Source organism: Leptidea sinapis, chromosome 36 (assembly GCF_905404315.1).
Source record: "Leptidea sinapis chromosome 36, ilLepSina1.1, whole genome shotgun sequence".
In the NCBI taxonomy this organism is placed as follows: domain Eukaryota; kingdom Metazoa; phylum Arthropoda; class Insecta; order Lepidoptera; family Pieridae; genus Leptidea; species Leptidea sinapis.
In genome coordinates this window covers 5,572,956-5,597,869 of record NC_066300.1, presented here as the reverse complement: position 1 = coordinate 5,597,869, position 24,914 = coordinate 5,572,956, and the positions used below count along the sequence as shown (strand labels likewise).

The following is a 24,914-nucleotide window of genomic DNA, read 5'->3' as shown; positions in this document are numbered from 1 at the left end:
AAATTCTTTTGACTCACTATGTCAAAAATGACTTTGACAAATACTCCATCTAGTTTAAGGCTGGGGAAGAGCGTAAGATTAGTAAAAAATAAAAACTTATAACATTACTTTATTTTACATTAAACGAATTATATTTTCTTGTTGTTCATTACCAATACATTACATACATCCTTTTTTTACCCAGCTTAGTATCTTCAATTGTTTATTTATGAAGTACAGTATTGAGTGGTAAAGATTATGTACTGAGCGTAACTACTAGTTACAGACTAATGTTTTAATATTAGTTTACGATGAATATTGTCGCGAGTGGACGTATGACGCGAAACAATAACGAAACGAAATATATTTACGAAAATATTCACTGTGTTATTTAAAAGTGATGAGTGGTGATCCGATGAAGAATTAATTACGTAAGTTTTTCTATATCTGTGTCGCTGGACTCTTTTGAGGCTCACATGATAGTAGATGATCACCCCGACCGGCAAGTTACCAAGCTTTTTTCTATTATTTTAACATTTTTAAATTCTTTATTTTGCTTTCCTTTCGGGGCTAATTCAAACTCCATTCGGCTGCAGTTGTGTTTTAATACTCGAAGGTATTTTATGAAACGGAAGAAAAATATGTGCCGACCTTTAAAGATGATGCACATTATTTTTCTCTACGCCATATCAATTTGGAATAAATTCGATTCACGGTGGATTTTTTTGAGTATTTCATAAAAATCGGCGGGATTCGAGTGACTCTTTGGAATCGCTTGGAATCGTATTAATAATTTTCTCAGTTGTGGAATTTTAAATGATATTTCAACATCCATTCCATTTTATTGTTGATCAGTTGCATCCCTTCTAATATTTTATACATAAAATTCTCGTGTTTCTTACAAAACTACTCAAATTTTTCATACCCCTAAATAGTAAGGGTAACCCCTAAATTTATATTTTTATTTCTTTGACTAAATTTATTTTATTATGAATAATCTTTATTTTATTATGATTCAGCATTAAAAAATACATACAACTTCAAATTTTTACACTTGTACGATAAACTCCTGTATTTTAATCACGACTTTTATATCATTCTGTTGCATCAATATCCGCAATAGGGTTGCAACATGGCAATCGAATATAATTATTTTAGTACGATAAATTTTATGTACGATATATGTAGCTTTGAGAATCGGTGGTCATTTTTTTTTTTTACATCAATAATTTTAATTATTGCTTGTTTATTTATTACATTATTCAGTTACTAACCCTGCTTGAGAATCATTGTTTAAGTACTTGTACTCGCATATTTGTTGTCAGACAAAACTTTCTATCTATAATTCAGACACTTTTTTATATCTTTTCCCATGGTCTAGTCTAGTTTGAACCAAATATGATCAAAATTAATTCAGAGTTAGGCGTGAAAGCGTTACTTTATTTGGACTTCCATCATAGGTCGAAATTTCAAAAACGCTAGAACACTTTTTCTTATCACGTGCATAAATTTTGTGGTGTCATGTTTGATGATGGCGAAATTTGATAGAAACTTCCATCCCCTATTTCAATCCCAAAGCCTATTTTAACCGACTTCAAAAAAGGAGGAGGTTCTCAATTCGTCGGTATGTTTTTTTTTATAACCTCAAAACTTTCGACTGGGTGATCCGATTTTGATAATTCTTTTTTTATCTCAAAGGATATAGTTAAAGAATATAGTTCAAGGTTGGGTTGGTTGGAGTCGGTGTCATACAAGATAGGTTTGTTACAACATACATAGTTATAGGTGAGATGCGCTTGAGTCGTGAGGAGGCGAGAGGCGAGAGCGGGTCGCGGCGAAAGGACACCGATTCAAAAAATTACAATTATCGTAACTAGAATTGGATTAATTAATTATATTGTATAAAATACGCAATTATTTATATACTTCTTAGTGCACATTATATCTATTGTTTTGGAAGAGTGTTTTTGAAGGCAGTTGTTTTTTTGTTAAAAAGTTTTTGCGATAATTGAAATTAGTGGTTTCGGCTTGAAAGCGTCAGAAACAAACACTCACAAATTAGCAGTTTTAATAAAGATACGATTTTTATCCTCTGTGTCATTTTTGATATTTTGTTATACGTTCAGAAAAATGTTCAATGATAGATTTGATCTAGATATACTGTGATCACATCGAAAAAAATGGTTGCGAACTGTTAACCTGTATATCCAGCAACTGACGCATACTAAAACAAAGTGACCTACATATTGCGAGTGTAAGACGTAGCTTGTCATGCACACTAAAGCAATAAACCTGGCCTGTATTCTTGTGTTGCGTAACACCTATACGCTCTATCTAGCATAAATTATTTAAGGTTTTAAGTGGGCTCTAACAACTGTTCTTTATTGCTTATATCTGTAAGGTTAGATTTTATTTTGGTAGACTCATCTCTGAACAACAAATTCTCAGCCACTTTGCACAGGATGTAGGCTTCCACAACGGGAAGCTGTAACATTTTTGTGTTTCGGTTTGAAGGGCGCCGTAGCTAGTGAAATTATAGGGCAATTGAGAATTTACTTCTTATGTCTTAGGGTGTGGGATACAATTATGTGATGTTGCTCAGAATTTTGTGTTTAGATCGTCATGCACTGCGTTGTATGGGCAGCACTTTAAACTACCATCAAGTAGTGATTAGTAAGAACTAATCTCGTCACTTTTACGTATAAACATATATTTCATTGAGTATTTTCCTATTTGAAAATTGTTGGTATTCTCATAAGAACTGTGGTTTTATTATTATTTTCATAACCATAGCTTTTGTTTTCCATTGATAAACATTCGGTACGGAATTGAAATGTGGCTCTTTGCCAGTTGTGATTTGAACTATGGAAACGTTCCAAAGGAATTTGTTTTCTTTTCCATATTTACGCTTCTTAAGGAAACGCAAGCAGCTGCATAGCTTCAAGGTAATAAACCAATAATATTTAACTTTATTGATTGCACTCTAAAACCTTTACCCGTAATAATATCTAACGACCGTTCCCAATATTCAGTCTATCTCCGGTTGTGGCCTAATTGAGATAAAAATCGTATCTATCGTTGACTTTTCTGTCCAAATAAACTTATCGACGGTAACTCACCTTATCCGTACACGCTGTCTGTCAATGGGACGACGTATAGCTTACCAGCGATAGAAGTTATAGAAGGCTATAAGAATAACCTATCGGGTATATTGGGACAGCTTCAGATTATTGACAGCTAATTACTGACAGAAAAAGGTAGTAATTTATCTCTATCTGTAGATAGTATATTGGGAACGGCCGTAAGTCAAGGATGAACATGAAAAATATTCGAGACTTCCCATAAAAATTGTTTTTAGAATTTTTTCTATGAAAGGGCTTAACATACCACGTCTATTTTGGAATCCGACATCTTGGTTTTTTATAGCGACAATACTACTTAATTACTAATATATAGTCTGTTAAAATTTCTACTGTCTAGCAGCTAGCTTTCTGTTGATATATATAAGAGGGGGCAAACAGGCAAGAGGCTCACATGATGGAAAATGGAGAGGCAGCCGCCCATGGACATCCGCAACACAATGAGTTAAGAGATGCGTTACCGGCCATTAATACTGTAGGTTATAGGATACAGCCCGTTGACAGACAGATAACTGGAACGAGGGATTGCGGACAAGACTAAGACTGAGATCTATAGAGCGAACTTAGACTTTGCTTATACTTTACTCATGTAAAACTTAGCTGAGTGTGATAAAACATGAATTGATTTCAGCATTGGGCTGTCTAAGCTTAAGCTTAGACAGCCCAATGCTGAAATCGAAAGTGAAAGCTTAAGCTCAGCATAATTTTAGATGTCAATCGACTATAAGATCGTAATCGAAGATTACGCTAAAGTTAAACTGAGCTAAGTTTTGCGTGAGTAAAGTCTGAGCAAAGTGTAAGTATTCTCTATAGTTCCGCCTAAGAAGTAATCCTGTTCCCATTGGGTACGGTGCCCTAAAAACGTGATCGCCACTATTGTTGTGCTCCGTTCGTAAAACAAGCAAGCAAGAAATATAATTTCTGTGTCACTTTTTAAACAAAAATGAGATTTAGTATAGCTGCAGTCTGATTAGACTGCCACAATCCGGTTCGAATGAGCGTTACTGATTCCGGTCTACCTTTACACCACAGAGACCTGGATAGAGTAAAATTGAGTAGATGCGGCTCTTGAGATGTGGTGTTGAATTGGAATGGTTGGGGTACCGTAGACAGACAGGGTAAAGTGACGCAGCAGCAGCTTCTAGCATCTATGGACATCTTCTTCTTCATCGTTAGACTCTTGACAGAGCGGTCGTGGTCATAATCATCGAAGTGAAATCTTTTGGGGCAGATGTGATTCGCCCCACGAGACTTAGCAATTCTTCTCTGCTGGCCGACAGTCTGGTGCACTCATTCACCGCCCACAGCGGACTTAATTTGGTCGGTCCATCGCATGGGTGACCGCCCCGCCCTCTGGTGCCCTCCAGTTTGCCCTGAACGACAAGGCGCTCAATGCACTCACACTCGCGCCGGGAGACTTGTCCGAAGAACTTAAGAATGCGACTCTGTATTAACACCGAATGGCGTTGTTTTATGCCAAGTTCTTGGAGAATGGAAACTCCTAGAATTCTCCTTCAGCACCATTTAGTCTATTGACATACATTCTCATATTTTTGGCTTGTGGAGCAGAGAAGGGTTGAGCCCCTACGAGCTTGAGGCAGATCGCCCACTGACTAAGTAAAAAAAGGTTGGTCAGACGACATGAGGAATGTATACGAGGGTAGATTGTCAAACGAGCCACAATCCCAGAAATAACTGCACTTCGTTTAAATTTTGATGTTTTATTCATAAGTCTCACACTTGTGGAGTAATTCAGGTTTGAAACCTGATTTTTGAAAAAGCTTAAGGCATAGTTCGGATATCGTAAAGCGCTTGCCGTATTTCTTTATGTACTACATATTTCAACTATATTAGTTGGATATTTATTTTATAGAATACGCGTGGGAGGACAAACGAACGTAAAGTTCACCTGATTCTGAGAGAATCCGTCGCTTACGCTGACTTCGATCTCCAGAATATTGAGAGGAGCCTTGCCGGTTACATGATGTCCAAACTATCCCAAATAAATTCTTTCAATAGCAATTTGTCTTGATTACCATTACCAGTGGGAGGTGCAAAGGCACAGGACGCCGGCTAGATTATGGGTACGACAACGGCGCCTATTTCTGCTGTGAAGCAGTAATGCGTAAACATTACTGTTTTTCGGTCTGAAGGGCGCCGTAGCCAGTATAATTACTCTGCAAATGAGACTTAACATCTTATGTCTCAAGGTGACGAGCGCAATTATTGTAGTGCCGCTCAGAATTTTCGGTTTTTCAAGAATCGTGAGCGGCACTGCATTGTAATGGGCAAGGCGTATCAGTTACCATCAGCTGAACGTTTTGATCGTCTCGTCCCTTATTTTCAATAAAAAAAAAATACAAGCGAAGTAAGTGTCTAATGTACCTACTGAATGAATTATACCTTGCATACGGTTACTGGGTTATTTCAGGTCACCGCAGAACTGGTCACGCGACGCTTACATTTTGAATAAGAGGCTTTGATCAATACAGTTACTTTAATATTGTAACAGCCAATAGACTATTAACGGTTCGTAGTGAGGCTAATTGTCCGATGTAAAATCGGCTATTTTTGTTAATTCATTATAATCATCCCTCTCTTCTAGGATTAATATTAAGTATATCTCCATGATATTATAACCTTTGTAGTGTAGGAAATGTGGTTCATTTGTATTATATACAGCATTATTCGTCATCTTTTCAATTCTTATTGAATTACTATGACTACCTCATTTTAATACATACAGTAGGCGCTCGGTATATTGGCACCCGATTTTTTCATCTGTACATTTTTTCATCATATCAGAATTGCCGTATTATCGTAAGTATTTGTATGGGAAATTAAAGCTTTACATACAATGTGAAATAAATTATTCAACATAATATCTACAATAAAAAACTATATTATATGGTTTGGTCTTTTTATTATAAAAAAAAATTGGCGAAATTGTTTACTTTAATAATGACAGTACATCAGTATTATTATTTTCCTTCAACCAAATCGAGCGTGCCGGATTACTGCCTCCTGTATCTAAGGGCTATATATATATCACCGGGACACCACGGTGGCGCAACCAGTCTCGACCCCGTGGTGTCCGTAAGGTACCAAACCATATGCCATACAGGCCCCAGAGTCACAAAACCACACTGAGACGATATGAAAATGGACTTCGAAGAGATAGCACTACTGTTGTATGTAAGTAGGAAAAGAAAGTATAAGAAAAAAAAGAAACAGTGGTGGTCTCATCCGTACTTAGCCTTAGCATTGCATTTTTAAATCTCTATCCGAATTCTCAAATGAGGAATTATCTTAAATTGATGGTCTACTTTAAATTTCGATAATAAACCTTTCTGCATCGAAATTATCCATCTAATGCAATTATCAATCGCAATTAAAAAACAAAACACCAGTGCGTACGTGTTGCACCCAATGAGGTGGGAGCGTCACTGGTGGCAGGACTGGCGGCCGTGTGAGTGAGACACCATAGACCTCTAAAGTAATTAGTGGTGGCGCCACCAGTAACATTCTCTGCACGCGTCCACCAAAATTGATTGCGTAACCAAACGGACACCAGGTGAGTAACTACCTATAGAGGCACCGTGGTGTCCCGAGAAATATAGTCGCACACTCTTGTGAGGATGGGTTTTTCTGTAAGGAAATTCTCTTTCTTAATTCTGAAATTGAAAATGTATCGTTTAAATTGACATGTTAAATAAGTTTTTTTAAAACTACACGACACATCCATGGTGAATTCGAGTCGCGAAACTTGACGCGGTTGATTTTGCTCTTATTAAGATACTGCGAGTTCTATTCCTGGCCGGTGCATGTGTGGGATACAAATAGATTTGATGATTCCTTGTGGGTGCTTGAATAATATTATCCATACCATATGTGACGTTTTATATTTATCATTTGTTAAGCCGTAGCTGAATATTTTGAGGTTTTTATTTTAAGGTATCGAATAACAGCAGAACTGGGCAGTTGTTTCTTCATTAGTATAACCTTGCTGTTGTCTAGATGTTTTAGGTTTCTTGAGACGACCTAGAAGGTCTCGAACAGACTATCCAACGTCTGTTAATTCAATTCAATTCAAATATTTTTATTGGAATTACATTTTAAATTGCTTTTTGAATGTCAAAATTTACCAGCCTTTCGAAAAGACCTTCCTGAGATCTGAAATCAAGAAAAACAGCAAGTCTTTTTTATGTTAATAAATTTTATTCATTAGACTACATGTAGGCAGTTGCTCCATTTTGTGTTTGAAAGTTACTTTTTACCCACTAATCCGAAGATTGGTCATATGATCGTAGGCAAAAGACCACGGGGTCGATTACTGACCAGCTGGTCTGATCAGAGACCAAAATGGGACTCAAAATTCCGAATGCCCTGCGACAGGCTGAGGACAAAGGGATGTGGAGGCTTGATTGTTGAGAAAATCAGCGAAAGCCTTTCAGGAGAAAGGCAATCGTCACTTATGAAGAACACAAACAGGAAGAACGGCTCTTATAAAAGACCACTTCGTTCAATGTCTGTCCCGACATAATGTTGAAAATACTTCAGTAACCTAAATTCTATCGAATAATTACATTTCTTTCAATGTATTTATAATATCATGTTGTATGTGTGATGACTATTATCAGCTCAGCTATGTCTTTACGGACGCACTTTCATGCGTACCATAGATGTCTATCGTAGGGCTGTCTCCCGTATTGTAATCGTAATAATTTAACAATCTGTATTTTATTTAAAATAGAAATATTTTCATTTAAAATTGGGATAAGTCATGTCATGATTGAAAGTCAGAATCCAACAGAAATTTGGCAAAAAATTCTCGCAGTCCTAAGACGAACTGGCGCAAGGCAATTTTTTAATATAATTTAACTAAAGATTTTTTTATAGAATCTTTATATTTTGCTGAACTTTGACCAAATATGTCTAGATTTACATTTTTCTCTGATAGTTCATTATATAATCGACACATGCGTACCTTGCAATAGTATTTATAGACTTATAGTACGAAGTAGGTATTATTTTTATTCACCATAACAGAAAAAATTACTTAGTTATAACGGGCTTATTAAATTCAGCCAGACTTTTAATACTCGTATGCCGTGAATGTAATGATGGAATTATCATAATTATTTGATTTAATTAGCCTTTGTTTTTTTTAACATTTTTATCACGATTAGGTAGGTCGTCTGTTCATTTTCGCATGAAACATGATATAGTTTCGATATGTGACAACCCTGACCGAATTAAAAGATTTCCATAATTACTTCGCCTCGCTCTGCTAGCAGAAGTATCAGGTATTTGTTCCGATATTCCAATGAAGCGTGAAGAACACCACACATTCCTGACGTCTAATTATAATACTTTCTATATTTTTTTCTTAGCTTTGGTTTGTTTGCCAACAAAGATCGAACATTGGATTCACTTCTTAGTGGGTGATCATTGTCACATACATAAACACTCCGTCGAAAATTGAGTTAATAAACATCTTTTCCAAACAGAAAATTTGTAAAAAATATGGCCAAAAAAATATATAATAAAAAATAATTTGAATTTAAAATTGTATATTTTTTTTAAATAGTTTAATAATAGTGTAAATAAGAAAATATGTTTTTTTAAATTGTTGTGCATGGTATCAATTACTATAGTATAGTATCCACACTCCCAGGGCAGTAAAGTAAGAAATGCCACACATCACAGGTAGTCTAAGGCTTTCTTAGTTACTGCCCATGGTGTGTATACTATTTTTCTTGTAGAGACGGAGGCGGAAAGCGGCAACTTCTAAGCGTAGCCGGGCTAAAGTCACCCGGACCTGGAGAGGAGAAAAATATTTTATTGACTTGATAGATATGAGACGAAGGATATCTTTTTTCTTAAATAAATGTATTTTTTTCTTATTTACATTATTTATATTTATAAAAATGTTTTACACTATTTTTAATTCAAATTTATATTATATTTTGGTTTTCATAAAAAGCGTCTTTCTTAAACTATTATTTATTTCCTACTTTTTAGTTTGGGTTATTTATAAAAGAGTTTTTTGATATATTTATTTTAAGCTATTATTTTTATTATCTATCGGTATTCAATTTATCGGTAGATCAATCACCATTCATTACAATAGCGAACAAGGCTCTATCCTCAAAAATCGTATATTCAAATTCTTGCTTATTTTGTTACATCAATTCAATCAAATGAAAGTTATATAAACTTAAAAAAATCTTATTATTCAAATTAAATAATGGAATAATCATATCAAATTAGTGTATTGTCGTCGGTCCTCGATAAATCTATAAAGTTTGAATGAAATCTGACTGTTTAGAGTGGGTCAAAATCGCGGCCAAAGGCGTTGGTTACTAACAAACATACAAATATACAAGTGAGCCTGATAAAAAGCGTGAAGAAGAAACTAGAGACGTTAGTAGATCAGTAAGTTTATCCCGCCATTTTTTTTTAAATGAAAATAAGGGACAAGACGAGCACGACGTGCAGCTGATGGTAATTGATACGCTCTGCCCATTACAATGCAGTGCCACTCAGGATTCTTGAAACCCCAAAAAATTCTGAGCGGCACTACAACTGTGCTCGTCACCTTGAGACAAGATGTTAAGACTCATTTGCCCAGTAATTACACTAGCTACGGAGCCCTTCAGACCGAAACACAGTAATGCTTACACATTACTGCTTCACGGCAGAAATAGGCGCCGTTGTGGTACCCATAATCTAGCCGGCATCCTGTGCAAAGGAGCCTCCCACTGGCCATATAGCATTAGAAATGATTAAAAAAAAATATTCATGAATCTACTTTGAGATAGTGAATTTATCTTCCTCTCTAAAGCGCTACTGATGATGTGTAATATCCTGCTAAGTAAGTGTATGCCGTAATTTCCGGGTGGATATCGATCATGATATTGAAAGGTCAGCTGTATTAAGCGATTTGGGGGACGTTGGAGCTACAACCACGGTCAAACAACTTTGTAAGGCCGTTCAAAATGATTTTATAGATCGCTAACAAAAGAGGCGCTATTTCAGTACCTTATAGAGAAACAAAATTCATACATTTTACGCTGCAGACTAAGATGAAGTATCAACTAGATTTTCCATTCGCGCACAAAGTGTAAATATGACAAAAATGCAATTGTGTGGTTTTATGAAACCACGATACAAGTGAAACTTTTTTTCACAAAATAACATAGTATTAATATCAGCATAGAAAAAAAAAAACAAATTTATATATTATGCTTAACATTTTCATAAAATAAAGAAAAACTTTATCAAGTGTGTGGGGTTCGAACCTGCTCTTCCACCCAATATACGAACTATAGGCGCCGCCTGACCGTCACGCGACATGCGAATCTTAGACGAAAAAGCTTGAGACTATGTAATAATCACTTTAATGCAATAACACGGGCCAAAGTTAACACAAAAGTGAAACGAATTGTAACTGCTCAAAAAAATATGTAGATGAGATGTAGGTACTTATTGACGTATTATTAAAATTGTATTTAAGTATATTGAATCAGCTAAATTATGTAACAAATAAACAAACACTTCGCACCGCGTACTATGTGTTCGATCTCGAGTTTCTCCATAGATGCTCGATAGATGGCGTTGTACTTTTTAGGTAGGTTATTGAAACGCGATATTAAAACTTTTTTTTTTTTTCAAATAAATTCCATGGGCAATTGCTGAGTAATGTACACTATGCTTTCGTGGAATCGTTAATCAACTATGGTGTCAGTGTGTATGGTCGTACTAACAATAAGTACAGTAAAGGATATCAGATTCCAGATTTATTAAATATTTGATAAATAAAAAGATAAAATAATTGTAAACGAAATTATCGATAAACTATATTTACGAAAATTCTAATTCTAATTATTTAAACTAGCTGACCCGGCAAACGTTGTTTTGCGATATAATTTATTCTATTCTAAAATTTGAATTTCTGTTCGTAACAGAATTTTCAAAATCGGTTTAGTGGATCCAGAGGTAAAGGCCAGCAATGCTCTTGTCATACCTCTGGTGTTGCCAGAGAACATTCTCTTGGCAGCGGTGATTATTTAACACCAGGTGGCCCGTACACTCTTTAGTCCTCCTATTCCATTAAAAAAAATATTATCCTCTAAAAAATTGTGATAATGATTTATTTAACGAATATATATATAATAAAAATATTTAAAGAACAAATAGCAATAGATTTATATTTTAATGATGATAATTAATAAAGAATACTCCAGAAGGGTAGACATAGACTTAAGTGTGAAGCATTGTAATTTTTAGTTGATTTTTTACTTGTGGCTCATAAATGGCCTTAACTTATCAACGTTGACATTTGACTCTGTTTTATGGCTGTCAGCCCCCCTAATATAAATAAATAAATAAATTACAACGTTTTCATTTCAGGCAAGTGGAAAGCAGTGTTTGCAGTGAGGATTCGCGAGAGGAAAGAGGCAACATGTGGCGGGGGGAGGGTACGGCGAGACCGGCCGCCTCGCCGGGTCTTTTGAGACGCAGATATTCTGTTCCAGAGACCATAATGAGAAAGTAATTAAGTACATATACAATACTTGCTTTAGTAGCGGAATGAGCAAAACCTATAACCCCTTCCTTCTTAATCGATCACTCTTGTCAGAGCGGTCGTGGCTGCTAGGATGATTCGACATTAGTAGTCGTTGGTCATAGTTTTGGGTCGCACTGCCTCCTGTACAATGCTTCTCCACTTTTGGCGGCTTTTAGCATTGCGGGAGCACTCCACCACAGTTGTATCAACCAAACCAAAGACCAAAGAACTTCAGAATTCGTAGTTACACCGTCGACTATAGCCTTTCTTTTATCTTCAGATCTTTTAAGATGGAATTGTTGCTGCGGAAAGCCGTCCAAAGGATCTTGAGAAGTCGCCTTCAACCCACCAAAATAAACCCCTACTAACGTGAATTTCTACCGCCATCGCGCTACAATGACGAAATTTAATAGACACATGAGTAGACATACTTAATCGTAATTATAAAATAATAAATTCAAAAATAAAAGTACCCTAACTGTAATGCCGTTCTATATATATATATTATAAGGACATATCATACCCAGTCTGATAGCGGAACGACAACAGTGTGCTTAAAGACAATGTAAGCACAGTTTTCTTCTTAGTCGTGTAAACTGTCACTGTCCAAATCAAATCTGAACTGAATGAATGTTCTACATTGCTGCTTATTGATCAAGAATATTTCAAACAGTAAATGCGGCAATGTATAAATAGATCTTATTATGGTGTAACTTGTGGCATGTTCCATATTTCGGCTTTGTTTTTGTACGTACGTGATTTCTCAATTATGTATAGAGAGCATTGCCTAAGTCAATAAATTTTCCAAGATACCATTTCGTATCACACTGTAGTAATCTAGTATTCGCGTGCTAGCGTAGCTACTTCGCACCTACTTCAGCGATCCGTAAGGGTGATAAAATAGTGTTTCCTAAATTTTAAAGTCTCAATTATTTACAGATTTAAGTTTTTATGATTAATGTTCATTAACTCTACCCCGTGTGTTTATTTAGTGGCCATTTTACTTCCATAATAAGCTCACGTATAGTAGCAGTGGGAGGCTCCTTTGCACAGGATGTCGGCTAGATTATGGGTAACACAACGGCGCCTATTTCTGCCGTGAAACAGTAATGTGTAAGCATTATTGTGTTTCGGTATTAAGGGCGCCGTAGCTAGTGAAATTACTGGGCAAATGAGACATAACATCTTACGTCTCAATGTGACAAGCGCAATTATTGTAGTGCCACTCAGACTTTTTGGGTTTTTCGAAAATCCTAAGGGGCACTGCATTGAAATGGGCAGGACGTATCAATAACCATCAGCTAAACATCCTACTTCATGTCCCTTTCCGTCATAAAAAACAACCAAGCCTTTGGAGTGGTATTTAAAGCATATTAAAAAATAATTAAATGTATTTTTTCTCGATCAACTTGTCATATTATTGATATAATTATAGTTGACATCCCTGATTATGGCTGGGCTCAGAAACATCCGACTTTTATGGTTTTGGGTACCAACCAATACAATTTATTCAGTTAATATAAGGTACTTTATTGGATGACTGGAATGTAACCAAACAAATCAGCTCATCTAAAAAGGTTTTATTCACTCTTTTAGTTTTTTAGATTATAAAGTAAACATACGTGAAATAAGAAAAGACTAATGCAGGCTTAGTTATCAGTCATCAATATATATAAAAAACAAATGTCGGGTCTTTTTTCTCTTAAGATCTAATTAAAATTATTTTCCTTACAGGTATCGATTGGCTCAACAAAGGTCTGATTCTGATGAACGGCAAGAAAGTACTTCTCCAGCTTCGACAGCGCTCCGTGGAGTCTGTAATTGCTGCAGTCGAGGACCTCGTCGTGATCGCGATCCAATCAGGAAGTCAGCTCTTCTTAGGCTGTGGGGTCGGGCCGGAGCGTCACCCGTCCGAAATTGCTGCTGCCAAAATGGAACACGTTCTCTTGACGGATCACATTCAGAACTACGAGGCTCCCCTCGTTCAACGCCAAAACGACTTCGCTTGGACTCTTCCAGAGATACTGACTCAAGTTTTAGATTTCACAGAGCTTTGTCCCCTTACTTAGAACACACTATTACACCAGTCTCAGAGAAGTTTACAACTAGTTCAACCTCTCAACAGCCTTCTGAGACAATAACTGCTCAAATTGAATCTGAATTTGATAGTAATACCCTGACTGATAAACAACGTACTGCATCCGACGATTGCTCTATTACTGATTCATCTGATGCTCTCACAACCTCGTTTCCAACCATGAAAAGGATTGAATATAATACAGGTCCAGCCTGTAGTCAGATAAATTCATTAAGCAGCCATATTGATGGACGAGTAAGCGAAAGATCTATCAGTGCTGAGAATGATGAAAGCAATATATTACCCTATGATAAACCATTAACTATTGAGACTGACTATGATATACTCGAAATAGTAGTATCTGAAACTCACAACCCTAAATCAACACCAGCAGTGATACATGTTCCAGCAGAAAAAAAGTCCAATCTTATTAAAAATGCTACAAATATTGAAAGAAAAAAGGACAATGTTGACATAGATGAGTATGTATCAAACATATTAGTGGAGAGCCTTAATTCACTTACAGATCAATTAGAGTCCATGAATGCTTCAATGGGCTACGATAAAAAATTAAACATCGTAGAAAAGGAAATTAAAGTAAGGTTGCAAAATACCGGTGTCAATACAATCGTACATCTCAGTCCTACATCTAATAACCAAATCATATTCGGAAATGAAGAACTTTGTAATAACGACTATGGGTGTGATGTGGATAATAATCCCAGGGAAAATATCAGTGATAATGTACGTGAAAGTGCTTTAAGCATTGAAACTAATAACAATATCACATCTGCTGAAAGCTTGAGAGATAGTCACTGTATTCAGAACCAAAATTTACCAGAAAATTGTGTAAATGTTCCCAATGACAATATTAATAAATCTATTCTTAGCCAAATTCAAAAACTATTCCAAGATGAATTAAAAAATAGTGATTTAATAAAAAGCAATACATCTCTCACTAATATAAACGGAGTATCACACATAGAAATATCAAATGTAGACATATTTTTAAATGACAGTCAACATTCTCTCAACAACACTGATACCATTGAGATTCAGACACAAAACTTTGAGGGTACACAAGTACTCGGTGGAGTGGGAACTGGCAATTATTTTGAAGAAACTGAAGAAAAAGCTCTTGTGCCACGGTTTTCGGCGTATCCACATAGCGACTCAATGGAAGTTAATACGTCATCCTCAGAAGATATGGAATTGTTAGGATCAGAATGTGGAAGTTTAGTTGACAGCCTTGATGATCCTAATTCTCCGAGATCCTTATTACTTCGTAGGGCTTATACCAATAGTAAAAGAAGTGAATTGGTGCGGTCTTCTATAGATGTTTTAGACCTTTTACCAGAAAATGCTAGCCAAAATTCTAATTTGTCATCAAGAGAAAAAGGTGAAGCGTTTTTCATTCGAATTAAAGATAATGATCTTGACTGTGAAAAAGAAAACGTTGTGGTGGCGGATCATATGCCCGAAACTATAAAACAAAGGTTATTAAAGAGACACAGAAAACGAGAACAACGGATGGAATCAGCCCGTCGTAATAAAGTAAGACAGTTAAAGAACGACGTGATTAAAAATGAACGAGAACATTCTTCATACAAGACAAAAAAAGAAATTGAAAAAGAGTGTTTTAATATTATTAATTCTTTAATTAATGATGTAATCGCAAAGATTGCTCAAGACGAATATAAATGTATGCGTATAAAGCAACGAAGTAATAAAACATTAGAAGGAATAGATGCAAATTTGCCTCGAAAAGCTCAAAAGAAAGAAAGTGAAACAGCCAAATTAAATAAAAGGAAAACTAAATTATCCGATGACATTGATAAACAACATCGCAAAGCTGAGCGACACATACGTGAAAAATTTTGTCAACACGTTAATTCCATGCTATCACCAGAGGAACAGAGATCAAAAAGAATTTATCAGAAATCTGAAATACATGAAGGAAATAACTGCATAGAAATTCTTGAAATACTGGAGTACGTGAATAGTTCCCAAACGTCATCGGAAACTACAAATTCTGACGACAACCATAGCATACTACAAAGAAATAAAAAGTCACGTATTCCTGTTCCTGTTTATGAAAGAATACAAAAAATTCGAGCGCCAAAGATAAAAAACCAAGAATTTCCTGCAGGTTCATTGTTTCAACGCGACAAATTTAGGAGATCAAATGAAAACATGCCCGGAAATTTTATTGATGATTTCGATGAGGGCAGTGAAGATTCAATTCAAGAACCACCCATGCGCCGTGCTTCAGTGCCTTATGAATCTCGTGCTAGGTCAAACTCAATGAGATTTCAAATACCATTTGATATAATACCAGAAGAAAAAAGTAGTCTTAGTTTGGAATCTAACGACGACATATCAACCAAGCATCATGCCTCGGCACCTAGTTTATCAGAAAGTTTGTCTAATGGATATGACAAACATTCGAGGGGTAAAGAAAATGGACAACAGTCTAAAGATAGAAAATTTAGAAATCTTAAAAATGTTTCAACTTCTCCAATGCCAGAGACTCACAGGGCGGCTACTCAGGTTAACGCGGCTGCAATGACGTCACCCTTACGTAAATCAGCATCAACTAGTCCTATTCGTACTTCACCTTTAGAAAGGTATTGTTCCAATGGACTGAACAATACTGTAAGTCAACAGCGGCCGACTCAAAGAAGGGACAAGGAAGGTATCGCGCGCACATTCTCACACCCTTTGTCAGCCCACCGCACTGCTTCCACTATTTACGTAGAGTGACTCCGTACTCATGACAATCGGAGGTTTAAGGTTAAATAAACGCCACAATACATGGAAATATTGCTAATAGGGTCATACATGTAACGATTTTGCAGTCAAACTGCTTTAACTTTATTCAAAATTCATCAAACATCATATTCAAAAAACGATAAATTAAATAAAAATAATGATAAGTACGCAATCAGTTACGCAATAGACCCTCTAATGTAGTTATATAGAATAGATAATACATGATTGAATTTGTCATTACTTAAATATAGTAAAAATCATTATTCAAAAGTATTATTAGCCTAGTATTGATGCGTTGCTCACTTTGTCAAATTAAAACTGTTACACTATTTTGAGAGGCACATTAAACAGCACTATTTATTATCTATAGATGTTTATGTATACAATTTTAAATAAAGTATATTAAAAAAAGAAATTTGTTTCATTTATCCAAAGGTTCGAGGGATAGAAAAAATTCTGTCACAACACAATATGAAGAGCAAATTAAAAAAAACATTGGTACAGGGACAGAAATGCAATCAGTTAACAGAAAAGGTAATAAAATCAAGGCCCAGAACTGCTTTAAAAATAAACTTCCAACTGAAATTGATATTAAAAAGAAAGTTAAAGAAAAGAACTGCAGAACACATTCAAACGATATTGATTACGAAGAAATGAGGAGAGAAAGGCTTTCCACAACAAGAGAGAGAAAATCCGATCAAAGAAATGTTGCAACTGAAAGAAGTAGAGAAGATGACAGTACTAGCTCTAGTGATTCTGGAGGAAGCCTACTCTGTTCATTGGCTCCAGCTTGGCTAAGCGCAAGGAGGAGAAGACGTCGTGCCGCTACCCATAGTAATTCAGGTAAATCTCAGTATACACACAGTTAGTTACCTGTATTTATAATGAAAATTGCATAAGATTTTTGCTCAGAACCTACCAGCTTAACTTTTGGTAATAGCTATATATGTCTTGCGCCTCTGCATATTTCTGTCCTTTTACTTGCCCTCAGAAAGATAGGTAACTCCTAGTAGAGGAGCCTGAATGCAGAAAAAAGTTCAATTTATGAACACCTAAAGTGGACAATCATGGAGTAATTGCTTTATAAAATAGGAGAATGGGCTGTGACTGTAGCTGGTTCCTGCGCAGCTGCGCTACCGAATGATGTCGAAATGAGACTGCGTTTTCCTGAAGCGAGGGAACGGCTAAAACGTGCCGAGTTGCTCCACCACCCACCATACGCCAGTGCCGTAAGTAAATACACACATCAAAAAAGTCTAAGCAACAAGCATGATATTACAAATTTACCATTTCTATTAATTAATTTCTAAGTCTTTATTTACTCAAAGTGCATAGGTATGTTAACTTTTTTATTATTGATGACATACTGTCTGGTCGTAAAAAAAAATTCGATTACGTTTTGTTTTTTTTCATAAAATTAAATGAAAGGTAATTTTTCTGATTTTAAATGCTTTTTTATTGCTACGTTTAGTCTTGATTTTATAATTTTACCAACTATTTAAATAAATTTGCGACAACATTGAATTGTTTGATATGCTTTACGTCATGGAGCGTCGTCATTGGCAAATGAAATGCAAAGAGCTGTAGGGATGATGCAAGCGGGAAGTAATCAATCTCAGGTATCTCGGTATTTTGGCATTCATAGAAGTGTTATTTGTCGTCTTTGGCAGCGCTACAATAATACAAGGGAACCCGCTGAACAGCATTCACGCCGCAAAAGGAGTACAACCACTCGGCAAGACCGGTACATACAACTGACTGCAATACGCCAGCCGATGTTAACCGGCTATAAAATTCAAGTGGTGTAGATGTAAGTCCCCAAACCGTGTGAAATCGACTGCATGAGTACGGCCTACGAGCTCGATGCCCAAATACGTGCCCACCGATACGTCACGGGAATCGCGTTCGTCGAAATGAATGGTGTAGAGAACGCAGAACATGGACCCAGGAATAATGGGATAAAATTATGTTTTCCGATGAGTCGCGATTCGGGTTTAGGCCTGATACAAGAAGGGTGCAAGTGTATCGTCGGCCCGGAAATACTGAAAGGCTCAGGTGCATTCAGGAAGTTCATCCATACAGCGGCTTAACAGTTATGGTATGGGAGAGTATTATGAAGAACAGGCGAACTGATCTCGTTTATGTAAATGGAAACATGAACGCTGAAAATTACGTTGAGGATATTCTCAGACCCTATGTCCATCCATTTGCACAAACCTATGGCTCCGATTTTACGTTATTGCATAACAATGCGCGTTTACATACAGCTCGGCGAACCAGTCAATACTTGGCAACGGAGAACGTCCTGGTATTGCAATGGCCTGCACAATCGCCAGACCTCTACCCCATCGAGCACGCATGGGACATGCTCCAGAGACGTGTTTTGAAGGACTTGGACGGAGCGACAATAACCCAACACCTGAAGGATTTGCTACAATTCCATTGGGAGCTCATACCGCAAAATGACATAAACAGTCTCATAAATTCAATGAATAATCGCTGCCGACAAGTTCTGAATATCAGAGGAGGCCATACTATGTATCCTAATCTTTCAAAATAAATTCATTTTCTTTAGAAATTTCATTTTGTTAAAAAAATGTTTAGTTGCTTATGTACTTTAGTTTCTGCAGTATATTCTAATATTGTTAATTTCTGTCATTAAAAGAACTAATTAAGACAACAGCTGTTATTTTTACATCATAGGACCCTAAAAATATTATTTTAAAAATAAAATACAACGTTCTAATGTGACAAACCATCCTAAAATTTAATTTAGTACATGTTGCTTAGACTTTTTTTATGTGCGTAGTATTATAAAGGGAAAGAAAATGAACTGGGAAGCCTTTTGCTGGGTTTCATTCGCCGGTCTTCTTTCTATTTGAAAAAGTCTTTATTCGTATTAAAATTATACTTACTACATTTGATTAAATCTTTATTTGGTTCACTTTTAATATTTGCAAGAGGTTAGTAGCATTGGCAGCACTAACATAACAGAAACAATCTAAAAGATAACATATAAAATATAAAGTCATACATAATTCACGACTTTGGAAGACTAGCATAAGTATATTGTCAACGATAATTTTATTTTAGTAAACCTCACCTATGCTTGCAGGTGTAACTATTTCATTTATCTACACCCATGCTTTAAACCCTCTATTAAAGATTCTGAAACAGTTAGCTTATTGCCAACATTAAAACACCCAATGTTCTAATAACCATTACATCATCCAAAAGAGTGTTGTAATGTTGTACTGAATTTCATAACAACACTCCTATGTTTTTTTTATCCCTTCATGCGCAGAGAGTTTCAACATGACATTGAATTTGTTAATATTATACATAGGTACTAAATGAATTATTAAGTTATTTACGTCTCATATTATAATATTATATAAGTATTAAAATTTCATTTTATAAATATTATTGATATCATTGAGAAATCCGACATGTTTCAATATAACAGTACGATTAGTGTTTAGACAATTTTGTAACATATTTTGCATGTCAATTGACGAAACATATTGGATTATCCATTATATTGTTAACACCTTAAGTACAATGTTTCCTGCAAATAAATTTCATTTCATTTCATTTTCATTTCATTTCATTTCAACAGACAGCCACATTCTTATTGCTCGATGCGTGGTATCTGTATGAATTTCAAAAAAAGAACATTGTCGTTTACGCGCGTTCCACACTACCAGAACGTCGCGCGCCGTAAAAAAAAAGTAGGTTATTCGAATCCCCGCCATTTTTCTTCGATATTTTTATTGTTTTGTTTACAAAAAATGAGCGATTCATTTTAAGTGCTGCAAAAGAACATTATATTCGAGTGAATTTTAATTATTGCACTACACAAAATGTAAATTACTACTAAAATAAATAATTCTTTCATTAATACTTAGTTTATTTGTATATAATCAGTAATGGATGATATTAGGTTACTACTAGGACTGACTGTTTTAATGTTAGCACTAAGCTAACTGTTCCAGAATCTTTTAGAGTATTCATATTTTGGGTGTAGATAAAGTCTTGTATGCAACTGTTGATAATAAGGTATTAAAACACTCATGTGATACTATTATCACACTCGGCTTCGCCTCGTGAGATAAATCCACATTCGTGTTTTAATATCTACCCCTGATTACACAACAGTTACATAAATAACTATTACGGAACATATAAGACCCATGTACACCAAACAGATACTTGGTTGCTATACCATAGTTGATGCATCCAATCCATTTATGCTTATAATATTTTTACTGTTTATTCTTTATTACTTTTTATGAAATAATTGATTTTTAAAATGCATTTTATTTGAACATAATTCATATATTGGATGCAACACCGTACAAACTAATTTATTATGTATATTACAGCCATTGTAAAATATTCTATTTGTTAAATAAGATTGGTCGTTGAGTTTCATGCATGTTCGTCGCACGAGCCTTATTTTTCAGAACATAATATGATAAAATATTTATAATCACGATTCAATAGCGCTTACTTTAAGCCTTATTGAATAAAGTGAAGACTTTATTTTACTTCTTATATTTAATGTTAAGCAAAGCATATAAACAGTTAGGTTTTATTTTACGAGTTGGAAAACTATTTAAAAGGCCTTACACGTATAAAATCTTATGTAATAGTTTCGTTCGGAGTCACATCGAGTATGCCTGTAGTGTTTGGAATCCTTTCCATATTATCCATACCAACCGAATCTAAAGACTCTAAAAAATTTTTTAAAGTCACTAGATTATAATAGTAATTCTAGGTATTCAGCTACGCTGAATCATGTAATAATCACAATGTTGTCAAATTAAGTGATCGCCGAAACTCTTGATACAACGCTACTTTATATAATCGTAAATAACCACTTTGATGCTCCTTTATTACAACATGCACTTAGTTTTTAAGTCACCAAAAGAAATATACGTACTTGTCGAAGTAAACCCTTGTTCGTAGTTAAAAAAGTAGGACATGCTATGCTGGAAATAGTTATATAAAGCGGACATGTCGACTTCTTAATGGAAAACTTGCTGATTTAGATATTTTTAAGGAAACCTTGTCCAGTTTTAAAAAGAATGTTCTAACTGTGCTAAGAAAAAGTGAGATTTGAACGATTATAACTACTTAACAATAACATTTTTATTATTCAGTAAATAAGTAATTTAGTAAATCTTAGCTTATTATTAACATTTTTTTTTACTAGTACCTTTTTTTATTCTTATTATGTATAATTTATTTTTCTCTGCTGTACAATGTAAATGTCATAAAATATTAATTTTAAGGAAACTGTAGGTCTAATTTAGTACTAACATCTCTTTGTAAATCTTAATATGTATGGGACTGTTTGTTTCTAAATACTTATATAAATAAATGAATTAATATTGACCCCATTTGAATATCACAGGTGGAATGCGGTACTGATTCAAGCAGAGTTTCTCACGCCAGGAGACCTGCGTTTGAAGAAGTGGACAGTCGCACAGGACGACTTACCCTCACTCTAAAGAAGGAAGCGTCAGGTATCCATAATAGTCTTCTGCAAAACCAGATAGATACAAATAATTATAGTCCTTCATACGCAACAAAAAATAAACTTTGCTATTTGTTTAATAATTATAAAAAAAAAAAAACGGTTTGCTTTTCTAACGTCTTCATTACACCTCTCGCGTTCCTCTCGCACGGAACGCGAGTCCCGCATCGTCCATAATTTTTTTTTGTTTACTTTAAGTTTATTAAGATACGAGTATACCAATTTGCTTTATTTTCTCTTTTTAGTCTCAAGCAGAATAAAAAGTAATCCAAAGACTGGATTTTTGATTTCTTATATGTCAATATTTTAGTAGGGATATGGAATTGTTATCGAACCTTTATGAGTGTGTAAATTCTTAGATAAGTAAATCTAAAATCTTGTAACTGTACTATGTAAGTATCTTATATCTTTAAACGAGCATTACTTGTAGGTATATGTATACTTATACTTCGGAAACGGCTTCAACAGTTTTCATAAAATTTAGTATACAGGGGATTTCGGGGGCGATAAATCGATCTAGGTTTCAATTGAAAAAAATGTAGTTTTATCCGTGTTTTAATGAGAAACAGCTACAATAGAATACAACGGTAAATTACGCCACTATATACAAGATTATAATAGCTCAGATGGGATTGGGTGATCCAGAAAGCAGAAGACCCCGGTTTGAATCCAGATGTCCTACTTATTAGTTTTTTTTTGTTCAAGTTTAGTACATTCTTAAAAATCCGAGCAAGGCTCGGTCGTCCAGATATTGTATGCTAAATTGACCTATAGGTACATATACATACAGATAATTCTATAATAAAGCGTATAAAAGAACTAAATAGTACCTACCTAATTGTTTTAACTGTACATACAAGTAAATACGGCATGCAGAAAAGTAAGGCTGCACTTTAAGCCTTAGGTAGGTTCATTAAAAAGATCGAGAGAATATAAAACGTAACAACAATGTTGAAAACAGTTTTTTTAATTCCTGCAGTTGACTTCCATCATCGCTCATCACACAATCGTCTAGTTATCTCTAAGAATCAACATACACAATTCCCTACAATGGTTACCTTTTCAAAAGTCCTCAACTGTTTAGTTATTAGTTAAGTAGTTTAAATTATGATATAAACATAATAATTATTATGTTCATGCAAATAAGACTTTACCGTGTTAAGGTAAATTTCAATTATCAAAATAGGTATAGGTATACTTACCTATAAAAGTGGTCATTGATTAATGATATATATATTATACTGTTCTCTCGGTTCAATAAAAATCAAATTCAATAAGAATTTTTTAGAGTAAGCGAATCTGTAATGGACCAATGCTGAAGCCTTTGAAAATGATAAAAAAAATTAAATAGCAAAGTTGTAGGCAATAAAAAGATCATACAAATGATTTGAGTTTTCTTTAGTGTTAATTCCGCCAATATTTGTCTTTAAAGAATTCGACACGTGTTTCGCCTCTACACGAGGCATCCTCAGGACGTATTCTCTCGCCAAAATCTGGCACGAAAGAAGATCTCGTGCCAGTTTTTTTTTTTTCAAATTATTTGTATAATTGGATTTCCGCAAAGTATCGCCTACTCCAATAATTTTTTTTTAATAAAAAGATCTTTATCCCTTTCTATTACCCACAACTTTTCTATTTAACTTTTTTCCATAGGACTTGTAGCTTCGCTGGAACCGTTTTTTACCCTTAAATCTATTCTAATTAACCAATTATTATTCTCGTCCTTTTCTAATGAGTTTCGTCCTACCTATAATAATTTTCACTTTTTATCATTTTCAATATGCTTATGGTGTTTGGACCAATAGGATTTAAATGACTTACGCATATTATAATAAAAGCGTTTAAAATTCCAGATTCTTCATTGCTTGCGTCGAAAAGTGTGAAGAAATCGAACGACCTACTGCCAGATCTGGAAACGTACAGAGCATCTCGCAGTAAAACAAAAAGCTCTATGAAGGTACACACACTGATGCTTAAATTGATCAATTAATTTTCTTAAATTTGAGATGAAAAAGATTCTTTTTAAATTCAAGTATCTACGTGATAGATTCGCAGCCGAAGGCTTAGTAAGTACAACTCAAATCACGGCTCTTAGGTGCCTACATGACCTGATGATGACCTTTCATTTTAAAATTACCAAAAAAACTGATTTTTGAGGTACCAATGCTCAACACATTAGTTACCTACTTAGTTAGTTTTGCTGGGCTATCTACGCACCTCTCGATTGGGCTATTGTGCGTGTCCATTGGTCTTCTAACATCAACCAACCCAGATCGTCTCAGAAGTCTTCATTTTGCGTCATCATTGCCCAGTGAGTTGCTGTGTCCTTGGATCCATTGCAGAGTGACTCTATTCTTGTGTATAAATTCTTTTAGTAATTAATACAAGACAATCAGCAGCTTGAATATTATTCGACTTGGATCAAAGTCATGTCACTCTGATACTATATCAGTGATATATCCCCGTTCTAACTCATTGTAGCGTGTAGCCCCTTAAGTATTCCCAATATGTTTATTTGTTACATTTCATTCAATAAAAGTTCTTCGGAACCAATACTTGAAGCCATGAATACATCAAATGGCTAAATTGAATATCATATGTTTTAGATAGGCATATTCATATTATTAAAGGCGGTTGTTTCAGACACGGCGGGGCTACTCCCTTCACTGCTGGCTTCCAGAAGACGATCCTGCGATAAGGTATTGGAATCATTCTTACTAGCAGTAGAAGTAGCTGACTCAGTCAAAGTCAAAAAAATCTTTATTCACTGTAAAACTTTATAAGTTATTTAGTGCAATTCAGAATGAAGTACAAAAGTTACAATAGCATTCA

General features: G+C 35.0%; 1 protein-coding gene across 1 annotated transcript in view; it reads left to right on the top strand.

Annotated features, from left to right (window-relative positions):
• The window catches only part of LOC126975546 (uncharacterized), a 57,238-nt gene that overhangs the window by 29,602 nt on the left and 2,722 nt on the right, over window positions 1-24,914 (top strand). The window contains exons 3-10 of the mRNA XM_050823475.1: window positions 11,535-11,675; window positions 13,426-16,527; window positions 16,627-16,715; window positions 16,976-17,383; window positions 17,633-17,769; window positions 21,960-22,071; window positions 23,936-24,039; window positions 24,726-24,781. Of these exons, the coding sequence (XP_050679432.1) occupies window positions 11,587-11,675; window positions 13,426-16,527; window positions 16,627-16,715; window positions 16,976-17,383; window positions 17,633-17,769; window positions 21,960-22,071; window positions 23,936-24,039; window positions 24,726-24,781 (4,097 nt within the window). The 5' untranslated portion in view covers window positions 11,535-11,586. The remainder of the gene's footprint in view (window positions 1-11,534; window positions 11,676-13,425; window positions 16,528-16,626; window positions 16,716-16,975; window positions 17,384-17,632; window positions 17,770-21,959; window positions 22,072-23,935; window positions 24,040-24,725; window positions 24,782-24,914) is intronic.